The sequence below is a fragment of the Chelon labrosus genome (assembly GCF_963514085.1).
Source record: "Chelon labrosus genome assembly, chromosome: 9".
NCBI lineage: Eukaryota > Metazoa > Chordata > Actinopteri > Mugiliformes > Mugilidae > Chelon > Chelon labrosus.
Window position 1 is genome coordinate 1,119,665 of NC_140359.1, and position 17,656 is coordinate 1,137,320.

Sequence of the window (17,656 nt, forward strand, 5' to 3'; positions counted from 1 at the left end):
TTATACGAGCTTTTGGCTAATGATGCTACTTAGAGATGACATTAAAAATGAACATATGTCAAGGTAATTTTGATAATGATAAAAAATGTTCACTTGATTTGGTGATGTTGATAAAGAGTAGCCTGTATGATGTTAAATGTTATTCATTCTCTCTTAATTAGCTTTTTGTAATGTGGGTTCAGAATATTATCTGACATCAGCTCTCATCATAGCAGAGGTCAAATTTAGCCTATTAATGCAATATTGCCAAGGAGCTGGGGCTCTCCTTAGCAACCCTTTGTGAGATGAAATTTCCAGAAAGTAGCAGGTGCCAGACAGGTTCTAAAAGCTGGCTGGTCAGGCTGATCGACACTTTCCCTCCAGGATGGAGTTATTCAGGCACAGCAGTGGGCTTTAGAAGCAGGCAGACGTGAGATGATAGTTCCATCATGAAGGACAAAACGCATTATACAAAAAACACTTTCCTCTTTATAAGCTTCACCACCTGAGTTAAGATAGTTTAGGTTAGGTTATAGGTTATTTGGGTTATGTAGTCATGTTTAAATTAGGTCAGTCTATTAGTAAATATCACACTTCAGCTGAATGTTAAGCAGTTTTTTTAGAAATAAAAATAAACTGACTCCCTTCAATCATCTGAGTCAATTCGGCAAATTTATTGTATTTTAGCAGTAGCAAATCCAGAATAAAGAGCAGTGACACTGTGGTTGATAATGTGCATCGAATTCAAACATTTACATTTCACCAGTTTCATTTCATATACACCTAAGTCACCATTTAAATTACATTAAATGTTTATCATGACATTTTGGTTGTTTCTCTTTCAAAGGATCAAAACTTTGCTTACCTGAGAAGTACAGATAAGACATCAATGTCTGACTCAAAGAAGTCTTAAAACTCCACTTGGCGGTTATATTAATGGTGGTCAAAAAGAACTACCTGCTGTTTATCACTGGCAAATAAACTGAGAAGGAGCATCGCCTACCTTAAAACAAGATGGCTGAAACATCAACTCCTCTACTGCGCATACAATCACATTTAAAAATCAAAAGTCCGACAATTACATTGTTTTGATGGCCATTTACAACATCTTCCCCCCATTGGCTCTTCACTGCTCGATGCTCTCATAGACTTCAAACCTGTACTGGATACCATTCTCCTCCTGCAGCTCTTGTGGTACTCCAGGAAAACTGTAGAAGATACAAGTCTTACTGTATGTTTCACCACAATAGATATACTTTACACTTTAAAAATACTACACCTGAAATAATTTAAACTTCAAAAATCCTGCACCTGCCCTTAAACTTTAAAGTTCAACATTCAGCAGCAGTTAACAGCAACATGATGTTATTGAACTCGGTTTTATTTTTTGACCATTGCATGTATTGGAAAAGCTGCTGAGCAAAATAAAGGAAAACTTACCAGCAGGAAAAATATTTCCCAAACGGCATCAACTTTGACCCAACATACTGCTATTAGATCTCCTTTACTTACTTTATTATTAGTTTACTTTGGAGTTTGACCTTCAGAAAAAAAGAAGTGAATTATCTGGATAAATTGCTGTTTATTTCAAGAGCCTGTATGTGAGATGGTCTTACTTTGGCAACAGATGATATTTGTCTTGACTGATTTCAGGGAGGAATGTGTCACACTGAAACTGTCTCAGGATTCGTGTGACAAATAGTCTTTTGGTTCCTGGGATTTCCATCAACTCCTGGGTAACCAAAAACATCAGATTCTTTCCGTTATTCATTTCTAATGAGCAAGTTAAGAAATTGGCATTATCTCAAACGGTTTTCCACCACAATTCTACACTAGTGGAAACAAATTAAAATGATGAAATACCTTGTAGAGAGAGCTGCCTCCTATAACCCAAACCTGGTCAGCCTTCTCAGCCAGCTCTGTGTCAACCAGCCTGAGAGCTGAGCTGAAATCTTCAGCCAGGTAGTCTGCTCCTGGAGGGGGCGATCTGGAGCAGTGGAGAAGGCCATTTACAAGAGAGAAATACTTGACATAGAGTACGGGGATAATTTCACACTCACCCCATAGACCAAGGATCTACATATAACCACATTAATTTCCCATTAATATGGTTATATATACACTCTATGGCCCATGCTAGCTTAGCAAGTTTTCCTCGTCAGAGGCAATCCTTGTCCACTCACAACATACACAAAATGTTATAATACAATTAACTGCAGGTCAAAACTGTTCAAATGACAGCAAATGTATTACAAAATGGCATAAAAGCTGCCTTAATAATATCATACAGCAAAACCGCTGATAAAGATAAAATAATATGAACAAAATGAGCAACAACAATCGAGAAATGTATACCGGTTGCTGAACACTACAGTTAAACAGTACATTTTATTGGTACACATTATAATATTAACTGTGTGTGACATGTACTTGCACATCCTGCTAAGGACAATGTTGATCCTGTTATTCAGAGGTCTATTCTTCTCTGGGATGGAATACCATGTCTTCCTGCCCATGATCACCACATTCTGCTTGCCTGCAGGTTAGCAAGGTTTTAATTAGTTCATTCCTTTGCAATAATCATTTACATTTTTTTTTACCAAACACACACATCAGGCATATAGACGATGTAAGTGGGTATTCGGAATAGTCAAGTAGAGTGAAACGCAACACATTCAACTCTAGCGCTTCAGTGGCATAATTACAGAACAATGCAAACACGTCAGCACTCAGAGATAAACCTGTTGCACAAGTATAAACCAACCTTTACTTTAATTAATCAGCAAACCAAGGTGGATGGAAGTTACCTTTATCAGATGGAGTTGTAGTCATCTTTCGGAAATGAGCAAATTCCTTACTGTAATAGAAGAGCATATAATTTGTATGAAGACAAGGTTAACATTTAAGTAGTGCTGTTGACTACCTAAGCTTCACTGTCTTGTGCTCTTCACTGCAGTAAAGCCAGTGTCTATTCCATAGAACACAGTCAAGCAAGCCCCCACTGTGTCCATTTGAATCATTACAACAAAGGCATGCAAGATGGCCCCAAAGTAAAAGCAGTGTCCAGTGAGAATAATTCACTCTTTCAATGGTGATGAATGAAAATGCATATATAAATTAGAAACTAGTATTTATTAATGTAAAAATAATTACATATTAAATAGTTATAAAATGTCTGATAGAGGTGTATGTAAAATAGAGGACCTTTACATGAATGGCAACCTTCTCACATTTGATCAGTTATGTCAGATCTATAACATTCCAAGAAAACATTTTTTTTTAAATATTTACAATTAAAACATTTCATACAGTCAAACTATAAGCAAATATTTGAACCACCACCACTCTCACATTTTGAAAATCTTATTCTTTCAAACTTAAATGGGAGGAGACAGATTTCCCTATTCTATATGACTTTAATGTCATTTGATAAGGAGTCCACTTCGGACAAACTAGCGGCATGGAGACGAGATGTTCAAGAAGATATACATACAGCTGATTGGGAAATGGCATGCTTAAAAGCTCAAAAACAATCAATCAATGCAAGAATGAAATTATACCAGCACAAGTGGTTAATGAGAACTTGCATTACACCAGTCAAACTGAATCGTTGGTGCCCTGACATTTCGGACACTTGTATTAAATGTTTAGAAGGAAAGGGCACACTATACCATTGTATGTGGGAGTGTCCAAAGTTAAATAAATACTGGAAAACTGTCGTTGAGAAGATATCTGAGGTTGTTGGAGTGAAGGTCCCCCACCAAGCAAAGTTGTGTATACTAGGCATATATCCAGACAACCTTATTGTTAGCTCAAGACAATCAATTCTGATTGACTTTGGTCTTCTGCAGGCCAGAAGACTTATTGCTTTATCTTGGAAAAAAACGGATATACCTTTGATAAATGTGTGGGTGAAAGAGATGGCATCTTGTGTTGTACTGGAGAGGTTGACTTATATAACTAGAGGAAAAGCAGAAGAATTTGAAAAGGTGTGGAGACCGTTGCTGGAGTTTCTTAGGAATAAGCATGCACAACTGTGACATTGTTGTGAGGAGCTGAGTGCTTTGTGGTGTCTTTGTTATACCATTATTTTCTTCCTTATCTGTTTATTGTCATTTTAGCTTTGCTTAATATGTAAAATGTGATATCTTTCTATATGAACAATGTAGTAATCACAACTATTTCACTGTCTTTGTCAGTGTTATTGTGTGTTTGTATGTGTTTAATATGTTTAAAAATCAATAAAACTATTGTTGGAAAAAAAGAAAGAAAGAAAAATAGTTATTAAATAATGCTAAAAAGGCTACCAACTGTGTTTCAAATGAGTCAAGAATATGTACCATAATATATCTTATATTTGGGGGCCAACAATGTAAATTTGCATTGAATTTAAAAGAAATCTCCCTTTTCACAGATAATTTCCACTTCAGACTTAATATGTAATACTAGCCTACAAGCATCTAAATCATTTGGACGAGCTTCATGTGGTAATGGACGAAAGAGGAACAGCAACATAGTCATACACATCAATTGAGCACAATGGAGATGAATTTGTTTGCCTCGGACTGGTTGCAGGACTGTCCAGTTGCGTATTTTTATTCTCTGTATGGCTGAAACACATAATGAAATCCAAATGTGATGCCAGAATCGCATTCTGATAAGAATTGTGTGTGGTTATGCCAGATTAATGTAACAATGCTAAAATGGGGGGAAATGTGAACTAGCTTGACCGTGTTTTCCAGTTTCAGCATATTTTACTGAAAGTCTCAGAACTTCAGACGCCACTTATATGTGTAGTGAGACGTCTTCAAGAAAACTCAAACCTATCCAGTCTTAGTCTTTGCTTCCTTCAAGCCATTCTGAAGGTGTTGTTATCCACAATAACATGTGTCACCTGACCGGCTAGCACGACTTACTTGAGTCGAATAGGATGCCAGGGGAGGTTTCCATTCTTCCCGATACCCAGATCAGGACACACCGCCACGATACCGTACAGAATGCGAGACATGTGGACCTTGCTATTCCGTCCGCCTAGCTGTTAATGTTTCACCCCAGTTTCCCGCCGCAAGCAGTGTTGCCAACTCCTCAGTAAGGAAAGTAGCTATTGGCTTGACGTCATCGGCTAATTTGCATAATTTGCCTTTTGGGTGATGGACGCTGTATTATTAACGCTCCTCCTTTATCCGGGCTTGGTATTGGCAAAATGACTCTGAAGAGACACTCTGGCACAGTAACTTAAGTGTTTTTTTTTTTTTTAGTTTTCTTAAGTTTGGTTTAGTTTCTAACCTTATACTCCACTAAGGAGCCTACAAGTCACAGTCACAGTAGAACATGAGCATTTTTTGCCATAACTAGAATATTTTTAACATTTTTTGTACAAACGGTTTTAACTTGACAAAATTAAAAATCTAAATGGATTATTATTTTATTATTTATTTTAGTGTGACAGTGAAGAAACATTTACATCCCGCTCTGTAAACCAGGGCGCGATCAGCGGCAGCTTTGCGCATGCGCTATTCGTTTGCAGTCTGGACGCGGTGGCGTGGTTCTCTCTCTCTGCTCTGACTGCTGCTGCGCGGGGCTACTGTCTGTGAGACTGACCGCCTTGTGAGTGCTTTGGCACGGGAGAGGACTCACGGCAGCACCCGCTGCTTGTTGAGGACAGTAACTGAAAACCGATATGTGCTTTCACATCAGAGTCTCCAAGAACCAGAAAAGTCTCCAGTAACACCAGAAAAAGTCGCTAGATATGTCGCTAGTCGCTTTTGACAAAAAAAGTCGCCAAGAGGATTTGAAAGTCGCTGGATTTAGCGAGAAAGTCACCAAGTTGGCAACACTGGCCGCAAGCAGATGCCTCGGAAATCGAAAATGTTTCTTCTTCTGGTGTTACGCAACTGAGTACACATGACATCTCTGCCACCTTGTGGCGTGTGTTGTAATTAAAGCAACCTCAATCAGCCCTGCTCATCTCCCTAAATCCAACCAGTTCTCTTCATTAAGACAGGATTAAAAATAGTCTTCTGAGCACACGGATCAGGTGTATGAGTGGTTCCCCATTTAGGAGGATTTTTCATATCTGCTATATGTTCTGAATATCTTTCTCAAAATTTAGATAACAGCAGTTTCAGAATCTCACGCTTTTAGGAATAACATTCAAAAAGTATCTATGTCATGAAAATATACAGAGTCAATAAAAATGAACATGGAAATATCCTCAGGGTGTATTTTTTTTTAATTGTATTGCAAGGAATACAAAAAAAGCAAAACAACAGACAAAACTGTTGTATTGTAACTGTCATGACAGTTAGAACTTCAGTAAAAAACTGTGTTTAAACACTGCACACAAAGTATTTGAGATATATGTAAATTGGTGATTGTGTGCTGGAGGTAAACAGTGCAGCAGTTTAGATGGAAACCATGTTTTGTGCCAATCTTCAAATTCTAAATCTTTCAAATATGACCATTTGGAGGTTCCACAGGCAGCCCGTGTGCATTGTTTCAATCTTTTCACCAGTAGACAACACTAATACAATGAGCCAGTAATAAAAGCTTGAAGTCTGAGTAAACCCCAAATACGTGACCACCAAGACTGTTGTAGTCTTCAACTTCAGGGAGCAGTCTGATTGTGAACACAGCAGGGGCAGCAGTGCAGTGAACTATGGACAAAGAGATCACACTCCACACAGAATACACTGCAACACGACGGACAGGTGAATATCTAGAATCCCAGAGACAAAACAAGAGAGAGAGCAAATAAATAAAGTCACGAGATAAGATGGCCAACATAACCGAACTTTCAGACCAGAGTACAGAGCTTGATTCCATAGTTCCAGTCATGCAATTAATACTATTTCTTGAATAAACCTTCCCTGTCTAGTAATTGTCCATACACATGAAACTACATACTTCTAGTTTGTGAAGCAGGCCTGTGAAGCTAAATAAATGTAAAAAACATGTGATAAAGGTCCGGGTGTCCTGATGACCTAGGTGTCAGGGAACACAGAGGCACAAGTTTATTTTCATCCTACAACTGATGTTTATATCAAATTCTAATTTCTGGATATTCAAATGATCTGAGCTATCTCCAAGTATAGGTAACTCAAGAAGTGTGAGCGTGAATACATGTCCCTACTACCAGAAAAGCCTCTACATAACCAGACATTTAGCTACTATACTTACAGTTTTATCTTTCAGATCCCCTTGACATGCTTGACAGAACCTAAAAAAAAAAATTAAAAATAATAAAAATATATATATATATATATATATATATATATATATATAACAGTGTAACATTTGTGTTGACTCACTAGTTATGTAATTGTTTGAGATTATAAATGTATCAGAGTCACCTGTTTCCGTGGAACTCCTCCATAGGACTCTCTATAAAAGCCTGGAGAGGGAAGAGGTGATGGAAGGATCTGGCCAGGTGGGGGGCAGACACCAGGGTCAAACCTAGGACACAACAGACCACACAAACACCAGTCCAACCTATGGAACGTCTGTACACATCGCTTTCAAGGCAACAAAAGGAACTATAGTACTTTTTGCTATCATGGGCAAAAATATTTCATCAGGTCTTACACCGTCACATACACAGACCCACTGGACATACCACAGACTTTACACTCCACAGGAAGCTCTGTGTATTTGGCGTGGCACTGCGGACAGAAGTATCCTCCCAGAGACAGACACGGATTACTGCTACTATCCAGATGACTGGGAGACAAACACCGGGAGTAGCATTAAAAAAATAAAAATCCCTCGAGCACACAGTCCTGTCCCCAGGGTTTAAATCTCAGTTTCCTACTTACGACTGGCTAAATGAAGGCTTGGCATCCTGGTCAGACAGAGAGGCAATGGTGTGCTGAGGAAAACCTGAACAAACACAGAAGTCACATGAAGTGGGTTTGAGGCAAATATTCAGTAGACTTCATGAGGTCAGGTTTGATCTCATGACCTCCACGTTTTGCAGAAGATGTGTTCTTCAGATTGTATATTTGTTACACAATTGTAACTGGAATATCATTTGGTAAGCAACTAAAATAAAGAAACCCATTCATTTGTTTTCAATAAGTATACGTTAGATGTATTTTAATATAAGATATATCTTTAAATAATATCTTCATGAAAGTAATGGTATTCAGCAATTGTTTTTGCTGTTGTTTTTCATTTTGGATTTTAGTGGTTTGTTGTACTACTGAATTGTATAGTGTTGTGTTGTACCAACATGTTTCTATAATTTTCATAACCCCATTTTAGTCAGTGGGCTGGGGTAAATAACAGAAACACTTAAGTGTTGAATTCAATCCAGTTTAACAGCACCATAAACTGCATCCTCCAAAATGATCGTCCAGTTGAATTACCTTCCTGACGCCGTTTCAACATAAATTTAGTGCAAACATTTGGTACAAGACTGTCATTTTCACTAATGTACCTAATATTTCAGCGAGTATATATGGTACATAAACAGATATGTCATTTAATAGGGGGAAGCCATAGTTTTCAATGGCTTGACAGGCAGCGTTGATGTATTCTGTTAGTGTCTATATACTGACCCATGCGTATTAACGAGCATTCTGAGGAGGAGCTGGCAGGAGGAGGCTTGACATGCAGCATCAGCAGCTCTTTGAAATGATTTTCATCAAGGATAACGTGGTACGTGCCGCCTGTCTCCCTGGTCAACACCGTACAAACCCGGACCTCAGCTGACAGGCCAATTACTGACACTCGCACCTTGAGAGACTTCAGAGTCTAACAGAGGAGGAACACAGTTATATATAAATTAAAACTGATGTATTGTCTTTGAAGCAAGGGAATGAGAGGGAGGCCAAAAATGTTATATGTTATAGTTAAGGTGAAATGAATTAACAGATATAAGCCTAGTAGCAGAACTGTGTATCAACTAACGAGCAAACATTGATGAGTGTACCAATAGAGAAGCATATGAGGAGTGACTTCACCTTGATCAGCTCATATATGTTGGCTGGATCACACGTGGTGAGGCTACTGAGGATTATCAGGATCTCCCGACTCGTATGTCCAGGCATGTGCCTTCGTAGAGAGACAGATAGCAGCTGAGTGACACTCATTTACACATAAGGCACACAAGCTGAAATATGGATACTGTTGATCCTACTTGAGGGTCTGTACAGCCAGACTGACAGAGTTGTACAGGGATGGCTCTCCTACACATACAGTGTCCACTGCTTTCTTCAGAGAAGCAATGTGCTTCTTTGGATTCCCTGGTGATGTAACCAAACAACTCATCACACTGCATTAAAGCTGAATGATGTAGCTTCATAAACAGGGGAATGTGACTCACAGTGAATGAAAGGACAAAAAAAATCTAATACTTCTTTCACTGGTGTTTACAAAAGAAACGCAGCATTTATTTGTGCTGTCATTAGCATTACAGAAATGCCTGGCAGGAAGGAAAAGAAATGATAATATTCTAAATATAGTGTTCACTTAAAATATAGTGTTCTCCAAACTGGAGTGCCCAACACTACTCACCATGGATAAATAACTCATCCAATCCCAGTTTAAGAAACCAAACCATCCTCTTAAAGACACCAGCAATAAAATATGTATCGAAAAAAACAATATGCTGAAGGTCAAATATTAAGCACTACTTTAAGCATTACACTGAGGGCTGACATTGACACTTTATGTGATCCTCACCTGCCAGGTCAGTCAGCTTCTCAGCCCTTTTGTTCTTCGTGGTAATAATGCCCACCTGAGAACATGTAATTCATGTAGTAAGGTCACGTAACAGCCTGCTGACTATGGTGTAGAAACTCCTTTTAGAGTCATATTACTTAACTGTATATGAATGATTATATTAGATAGTAGTACCGGTCTATTTAAATAGCCCATAAAAAATATATATACACCTTGAGATATGTGAATGAATGCACAAAAAATACATTTTTGCAGAATCCTACAGTTCCTGTGTTCTTATAATAGTGTGCAGACCTACACTCACTCCGGTGTCTTTAGAAAATTATTTTCTTCAAGAAACTCAAAGGGACCAAGAAATTTAATTATATAATCTTCATACAGTTTGGTGTAAAATATGCACAGAACAAACCTGGCTGATGGGATTTTGGTCAAAATATTCATCAACAAAAGCCTCCATCAGCTGTAGAGGAAAGGAGAAAGGAGATGGCTCTTTACAGATAATTACAATAATACGGCTGCTGTACAATGTGATCTGCAATCTAATTTACCTTAAGTGTAGAGGTGAGTCGGTTTGGTTTCAAGTCCTGGTCTTCCATACTTTGTGAACAGTCAATAACCACATAGAGGTGACGCATCTAGAACAGAGGACATCTTTCAACAACTTGATGTTTTTGCAAGCTTTATTTTCCTAGCAAAATACACTGTGGTCAAGTAAACTCAGCATATTGCAACTCGAGAAAACACACGCAAATTAAGAAAACATCCTTCTTCATTTCACAAAACGTGCAATGGAAATACTCACGACACCAGCAAATACAGAAGCACAAATGACTGTTGCAGTTGTTGACAATTGACACACTTGTCAATGGTGTTGGACTGAAGTTTTTTGTTTGTTCTCGTTTTTATTTTAACATCCTGATTGTGTGATTTCTTATGAGCCTCTTGCTTTTGATTATCTTAAAATCTCAAATTATCTGACATCATAAACAAGACTAATGTTATTAACAATATTTAATGAGATAGTCTGATCCGTTTTTTTCTTTCTTCCCAGTTGTTTGTTCTACATGCAGTGTGTTTCTGTATTTGCCAGTGTTCTGAGTATTTATTACACTCACATATACTAATTTATAGTAGTACTGATGAGGGCGTTTTCTTTCTTTGTTTATGTTTTGTCTCTTTGCATGTGTTTTCTAAACTTGTAATGCATTTGCTTTCTGTACTGCACTAATCCCTACATGTCAATTAATATTACAGTCATTCAGTGAATGCTATTTATGTCTAGTACACCATACTGTATTGTGTATTGTAAAACAAGAGATTAAAAACGGGTTCTATACTTTCTATTTTTGTCTGACAATGATATGTTCTGAAATTTATCAAAACAATTGTGTTACACACACATGTTGATGTGACACTTTGTTACCTTGGGTTTGTAGAGATAATGAGTGAAGCACAAGGTTCCATAGGAACTAAGATGCTACAGACACTCACCATTCCAAGCTTCACTTGCCCATGGCTTTCTATAATCCTAATAAGTGTAAAAGCAGATCAAATGTGTTTTTGTAAACTCGAGAATAATTAATGATTTAATTTAACATATTTATGTATGTGCGTACATTCACACCTTTTCCTTTTGGACTGGTACAAGATCTCTTCCACTGTGGCTTTGAGGGAGCCAGATTCGTCCTCCTTTAGAACCTCCCTATACGACAAAATACATATTTAATGATGTTGCATCAAATAAGAACGCTTACTTCAAAATGAGAATCTCATGGATTAACAGTCCTACCATGTTCTCTCATAGCCCCCTTCCCAGCGCTTGGTTCTCTCTGGTTCTTCATCCATTGTGTCTTCCAGAAAGGTAGCTTCAATTAATAAAAGTCATTGGAAACAAAAGTATACATGAGTTACTGTTGACTGACCGATTGGTTTTCACCTGTGAAGTCTGGTAGTGCAGCTAATCATTTAACCACAGACCCTCATTAAAAGGGTCCCAGCCAGAGGATTATATATCTGCTGCTTGCCTGTGTAGACCTTGAGCTGTGTGGACTTGTGTCCTCTATGTTAATGTTAATACACATGTAGACAAAATTGTTGGTACCCTTCCGTTAAAGAGAGAAAAACCCACGGTGGTCACTGAAACAACTTAAAAACAGACAAAAGTAATAATAAAATACAAATTCACTGAAAATTAACTAAAGAAAACCAGACAATGCTTTTGAATTGTGGTTCAACGGCTTGCACAAAAATGATTGTACCCCTAACTTAATAATGTGTTACGCAAACTTTTGAGGCAATCACTGTAATGAAGCAATTTCTATAACTCTCAATGAGACTTCTGCACCTGTTGACAGGTAATTTGGCCCACTCCTCCAGGGCAAACTGTTCCAGCTGTCTCAGGTTTGAAGGGTGCCTTCTCTAGACTGCGTGTTTCAGCTCTAAGCACAGATGTTCAATATGATTTAGATCAGGACTCACGGCACTCACACCACTTTAGAATAGTCCAATGTTTTGTTCTCAGCCATTCTTGGGTGTTTTCACCTGTGTGTTTTGGGTCATTATCCTTTTGAAGGACACATGACCAAGCTTTCTGACGCTGGGCAGCACATTCTGCTCCAAAATGCCTTGATAGTCTTGAGATTTCATTGTACACTGCACAGATTCAAACCCCTTGTGCCAGATGCAGCAAAGCAGCCCCAGAACATGACGAGCCTCTGAAAGCTAGAAAGAATTTGGCATTCCACTAATTCTGAAGAAGCTCGCATAGCCTGGAAAGATAGTTTAACAACTTATAAAAAAGCTCTCAGTAGTATTAGAACAGCATATTATTCATCATTAATAGAAGAAAACAAGAACAACCCCAGATTTCTTTTCAGCACTGTAGCCAGGCTGACAAAGAGCCACAGCTCTGTTGAGCCATCTATTCCTTTAGCCCTCAGTAGTAATGACTTCATGAGCTTCTTTACTAATAAAATTGTCGGCATTAGAGAAAATATTCAAGGCATCCTTCCAACAGCTGTTAAAGATGCAAGTACAGCGACATTAGAAACTTTTGTACGACCTTATCAATATCTGGAATCCTTCTCCCCAGTAGATCTTCTTGAGCTCTCTTCAACAATTACAGCATCTAAACCATCAACCTGTCTTCTAGATCCAATCCCAACTAAATTGCTCAAAGAAGTTTTTCCATTAATTAACATCTCCATATTGAACCAGATAAATTTATCTTTATTAACAGGATATGTGCCTCAGTCTTTTAAGATTGCTGTAATTAAGCCCTTACTTAAGAAAGCCACTTTAGATCCAGATGTTTTAGCCAACTATAGACCAATCTCCAACCTTCCCTTTATTTCCAAAATTCTAGAAAAAGTTGTTGCTAATCAGTTGTGTGACCACTTAAACAAGAATGGTCTGTTTGAAGAGTTTCAGTCAGGTTTTAGAGTTCATCATAGTACAGAAACAGCTCTGGTTAAAGTTACCAATGATCTCCTCATGGCTTCAGACAGTGGACTTGTCTCTATACTTGTTCTGCTAGATCTTAGTGCTGCATTTGACACTATTGATCATAATATTTTACTACAGAGACTTGAAAGTGAGGTCAAGATTAAAGGAACTGCATTAGACTGGTTTGAATCCTATCTATCTGACAGATTCCAGTTTGTTCATGTCAATAATGATTCCTCTACTTATACAAAAGTAAGTTATGGAGTTCCTCAGGGTTCTGTGCTAGGACCAATACTCTTCACGTTATACATGTTGCCATTAGGCAAGATTATTAGAAAACATGGCATAAACTTTCATTGCTATGCAGACGACACCCAGCTATATTTATCTATGAAACCAGATGAAACTAATCAGTTGGTTAAACTCCAAGCATGCCTTAAAGACATAAAGGCTTGGATGACCTGTAATTTCCTACTCTTAAACTCAGACAAAACAGAAGTTATTGTATTCGGTCCTAAGCATCTCAGAGATTCATTATCTAATCACATGGTGTCTTTGGATGGCATTACCTTGGCCTCCAGTACTACTGTGAAAAACCTTGGTGTTATATTTGATGAGGATATGTCCTTTAAATGTCACATAAAGCAAGTGACCAGGACTGCCTTCTTTCACCTGCGTAATATCGTCAAAATTAGGAACATCCTGTCTCAGAGTGATGCTGAAAAACTAGTTCATGCATTTGTGTCGTCCAGACTGGATTATTGTAATTCATTACTGTCTGGCTGTCCAAATAGCTCTTTAAAAAGCCTCCAGTTGATTCAAAATGCCGCAGCAAGAGCATTGACAGGAATTAGCAAGAGAGATCATATTACTCCAGTTTTAGCTTCTCTTCACTGGCTCCCTTTAAAGTCTAGAATAGAATTTAAAATCCTCCTCCTTACATACAAGGCCCTTAAAGGCCTAGCTCCATCGTATCTTAAAGACCTTATTGTACCATATCATCCCAACAGATCACTTCGGTCTGAAAGTGCAGGCCTACTTGTGGTTCCTAGAATTTCAAAAAGTAGAATGGGAGGTAGAGCTTTCAGCTATCAGGCTCCTCTCCTATGGAACCAGCTCCCAGTTTGGGTTCAGGAGGCAGACACTCTCTCTATTTTTAAGGTCAGGCTTAAGACTTTCCTTTTTGATCAGGCTTATAGTTAGGGCTGGACTAAACCATCCCTTAGTTATGCTGCTATAGGCCTAGGCTGCTGGGGGACGATGCACCAAACACATGTCCTCCTTCTTTCTTCTCTCTCCTCTCTCGCATCCTCCACTTTCTTTTCTCTGGCACAGAGCTCTTGCCCTCTAATTTCCTATATACTACTAGTCATACAATTCTGTGCTATTACTATGTAGAATGTTTACTGCTGTGTGTGTCCCACCCCCCTTCCCCCCCTTCCCCCCTCTTCTTGTGAGTATCTCTGGCCTGGAGTGGTGTGTTTCCTGTGGAGCTCCATACTACATCTGTTGTCGTGGTCTCATCAGCCTGCCCAGTCTTCATGGAATCCTGCAGTTATCCACTCCTACCTGAATGAACAATTCTCCAACCTGCCTATGATTCCTCTTACATTTTCAAATTGTCATGTAACATCATCAGTTTGTATCATAAGATTCCACATGTACACTTTAGTCAGATATGTGTATCTATGACAGATGTATGTTTATCTTGCTGTTCTCTTCTCTTCTCTCTTTGCTGTTCTCTTCTCTCTTTCTTCTGTCTGTACCCGGCTGGCCTTAGGCAGATGGGTCCCTCCATATGAGCTGGGTTCTGCTTGAGGTTTCTTCCTGTTAAAAGGGAGTTTTTCCTTGCCACCGTTGCCTTCAGGCTTGCTCTGGGGGTTTCAGGCCGGGTTTTTGTAAAGCGTCTTGAGACGATTTGTATTGTTATTGACGCTATATAAATAAAATTGAATTGAAAAATTGAATTGAATCCAGGTTTCACAGTAGGTACAGTGTTCTTTTCTTTGTATGCTTCATTTTTGCATCTGTGAACTTAGAGCTGATGTGACTTGCCAAAAAGCTCCAGTTTTGTCTCATCTGTCCAAAGGGCCTTCTCCCAGAAGCCCACAGGATGTATCTATGCATTTTGGGCATCGTGTCTCACTCCTTCCATGCATCATGCAAAAAAACATGTTACCCATGCATCATGCATGGGTAACATTTATTTTTTTTTGTTTGATTACTGGTTGGTGCCACTTATGTATTTTGATGACAGCCTTTTCTAGATATGGATATGACAGTTAGACCTTTTGTTTGTTCTTAATTTAAGGAAATTCATTAGGCAGGTCTTGTTTTGTTATAGTGCTTTCATGGCATTACAGCGTGGTCACTTCCTTCACCACCGTGTATGTGAAAAGCAATATAAGAGACGTAACAGTCCATTTTAAATAAGCACTTCTTTGAAATCTGATTTGTGAAATATTAACATGCCGAATACCATATTGTAATGTGCTCCACCAAACAGGCAGTAAAGAAAAATAACCCAGGGATCATTTAGTTGCAAGCAAACCGAATCGAGTTTGGCATGCCCCGTAGAAACAGAAAATATCATTGAGTACTGTGGACATTCGTTATGAACACCAAGTTTTGCTAAACACCTCAACCAAATTACTTGATGGTCATAGAGTGAATAGATTATTCACGTGATTATTTTAAATGAGCTCTCCCGTGTTTTCACTACATTTTTTTAAAGCACGCTACTAGTTCTATTAGAGACAGGCAGTTTATATTTGTATATCATACAATTTACAATCTGTGTTAGACAAAAACAGACAACAATACCTTACTGGCGCCGCTCGTGCAACATAAATTATCTTCCGGAGGGAAACGTGGGCTAGAAAACAACTATCCGATGTTCTTCTTTGTCTCGGATTTTTGGCAGTTTTGACACTAGAGGGCGTTTAATGCCCACTACCGTCTATTTCTGTATGCAGCGAAGCCCCGCATGCAGAAATTTTAAAACAGTTTTACATACATAGGTGGTTAGATTTAACCATAGACTCAGTTTAACAGACTACAAAGCACCTAGATCTGAAATCTCTTATAAAAGTTTATTTTCTATGTCTTAGATTTTATATTTTATTCTCATGTGGTTTACTATCAGTTAGACTAATCATCCACAAGGGAAATTGCTTGGTCACAGTAGCTCAGCTGCACACAAAACACTCTTAAGAACCACAGCTAAAAAGAAAGATTAAATGAAATACAATTAAAATTAAATACAAACAAAATATGAGTAAAATCTAGTAAAATAAAAAAATTACCATCTCCCATACACCCAACCACTGCAGAGTCACCACAGAACATCTGCAGGTGGCAGGACCCAGAGCTGTACTAGACATCAGAGGTGTAAAGAGTGAACAGAAATGGAGACAGGTCAGTCCCCTGTGGGGCCCCCACATTACTGACAACAGTATCAGACAGGGAGCCCCCCCAGCCGCGCAAACTGGTGCCTGTCTGACAAGTAATCAGTAATCCAGGAGACAATGGAGGAGCTGACACCCATCCTGAGAAGCTTCTCACTCATCAGAAAGGGCTGAATGGTGTTAAAAGCACTGGAGAAATCAAAGAACATGATCCTCACAGAGCCCTTCCCACCATCCAGGTGAGAGTGAGCACGGTGCAGCAGGTAGATGACAGCATTATCCACAGCAACATGAGGCTGATACACAAAGTGAAGAGGATACTTATTATATCCACTACAACTCAAATTAAACACCATTATAGTTCTATTTTCAGCTATCAATGTGACTCTGTGGTATTTTATGCACAGTAACAGAATGTACAAAATACATTTTTTTTATTGAAAGCTCACTCTTACTGTCACTACTCTGACTATCTACTTGGTAGATCAGACTTCAGTTCAATTCAAGTTTGTTTATATATTGTCAATATCAGTACAAATTGCCTCAAGACACTTGACAGAGCCTAGTGCTTGAAACCTCCAGTGCAAGCACTGAGGTAACGGTGGCAAGGAAAAACTCATATAACTCAAACTAATATGGAAGGACTCATCTGCTTGAGGCCGGCCAGGTAGAGACAAAAAAAGAGAGGGAAGAGAAGAGAGCCGCAGGAGGAACGAGATTATACGTACATCTGTCATAGATGTATGAAGCATCAACATGATACAAACAAGAGTTGCTTAGACGATTTAGTTGCCTACGTAAGGGACACACCAACCATGGCATTAGTGGACAACCTACTGTACTACTTAAGCCACAGCCGTGCTCAATATATCCTGTAAACTATAGTGCAGCAGAGGTTTGATACTTTTAAAAGTTCATTCATTCATTCATCTTCAGTAATCGCCTGTTCTGTGAACATTGAACATTAAACATTAAAATGAATTAACCAGGATGTGTAAGCTGCCTGATGACAGCTGGAATAGGCTCTAGCCTGGCAAGTATATAACTGAAGAATGTAAGCAGACATTCAGATGGAACAAATTTATAAACTGCTTGGCCAAAAAAAAAGTCGCCACCTGGATTTAACCAAACAAGTAGGTACG

General features: G+C 38.6%; 2 protein-coding genes across 3 annotated transcripts; both read right to left on the reverse strand.

Annotated features, from left to right (window-relative positions):
* Positions 1-634: 634 nt before the first annotated feature.
* On the reverse strand, positions 635-5,056 carry dhfr (dihydrofolate reductase). Its single transcript, XM_084550843.1, has 6 exons — positions 4,896-5,056; positions 2,787-2,836; positions 2,410-2,515; positions 1,843-1,966; positions 1,596-1,711; positions 635-1,187 (listed from the first exon to the last, which is right to left on the reverse strand). The coding sequence occupies exons 1-6, from the start codon at positions 4,985-4,987 to the stop codon at positions 1,106-1,108; spliced, it is 570 nt and encodes a 189-aa protein (XP_084406969.1). The 5' UTR covers positions 4,988-5,056; the 3' UTR covers positions 635-1,105.
* Positions 5,057-5,776: 720 nt separating this feature from the next.
* gtf2h2 (general transcription factor IIH, polypeptide 2) lies at positions 5,777-16,179 on the reverse strand. Of its 2 annotated transcripts, XM_084550840.1 has the most exons (15): positions 15,931-16,179; positions 11,453-11,528; positions 11,288-11,365; positions 11,155-11,191; positions 10,212-10,298; positions 10,073-10,123; positions 9,664-9,718; positions 9,119-9,224; positions 8,943-9,033; positions 8,538-8,733; positions 7,794-7,857; positions 7,595-7,698; positions 7,332-7,434; positions 7,159-7,198; positions 5,777-6,697 (listed from the first exon to the last, which is right to left on the reverse strand). In XM_084550840.1, exons 2-15 carry the CDS (start codon positions 11,506-11,508, stop codon positions 6,587-6,589), a joined length of 1,179 nt encoding a protein of 392 aa, XP_084406966.1. In that variant the 5' UTR covers positions 11,509-11,528; positions 15,931-16,179; the 3' UTR covers positions 5,777-6,586. The 2 variants fall into 2 exon arrangements, with proteins under 2 accessions (XP_084406966.1, XP_084406967.1); XM_084550841.1 differs by lacking the exons at positions 11,453-11,528; positions 15,931-16,179 and having other exon boundaries at positions 5,778-6,697; positions 11,280-11,366.
* Between the last annotated feature and the right edge of the window lie 1,477 nt (positions 16,180-17,656).

What these genes read in the sequence shown, in the direction of transcription:
- dhfr (XM_084550843.1), bottom strand. Translation starts at nt 4,987, where the DNA reads ATGTCTCGCATTCTGTACGGTATCGTGGCGGTGTGTCCTGATCTGGGT. An exon ending in GTCCTTAGCAGGATGTGCAA is followed by an intron (nt 1,967 to 2,409) that starts GTACATGTCACA and finishes CCACTGCTCCAG; the next exon opens with ATCGCCCCCTCCAGGAGCAG. An exon ending in AAATATCATCTGTTGCCAAA is followed by an intron (nt 1,188 to 1,595) that starts GTAAGACCATCT and finishes TATCTTCTACAG; the next exon opens with TTTTCCTGGAGTACCACAAG.
- gtf2h2 (XM_084550840.1), bottom strand. Translation starts at nt 11,508, where the DNA reads ATGGATGAAGAACCAGAGAGAACCAAGCGCTGGGAAGGGGGCTATGAG. An exon ending in ACCAAAATCCCATCAGCCAG is followed by an intron (nt 9,719 to 10,072) that starts GTTTGTTCTGTG and finishes ACATGTTCTCAG; the next exon opens with GTGGGCATTATTACCACGAA. An exon ending in ATGCTCGTTAATACGCATGG is followed by an intron (nt 7,858 to 8,537) that starts GTCAGTATATAG and finishes GTGTTTGTTCAG; the next exon opens with GTTTTCCTCAGCACACCATT.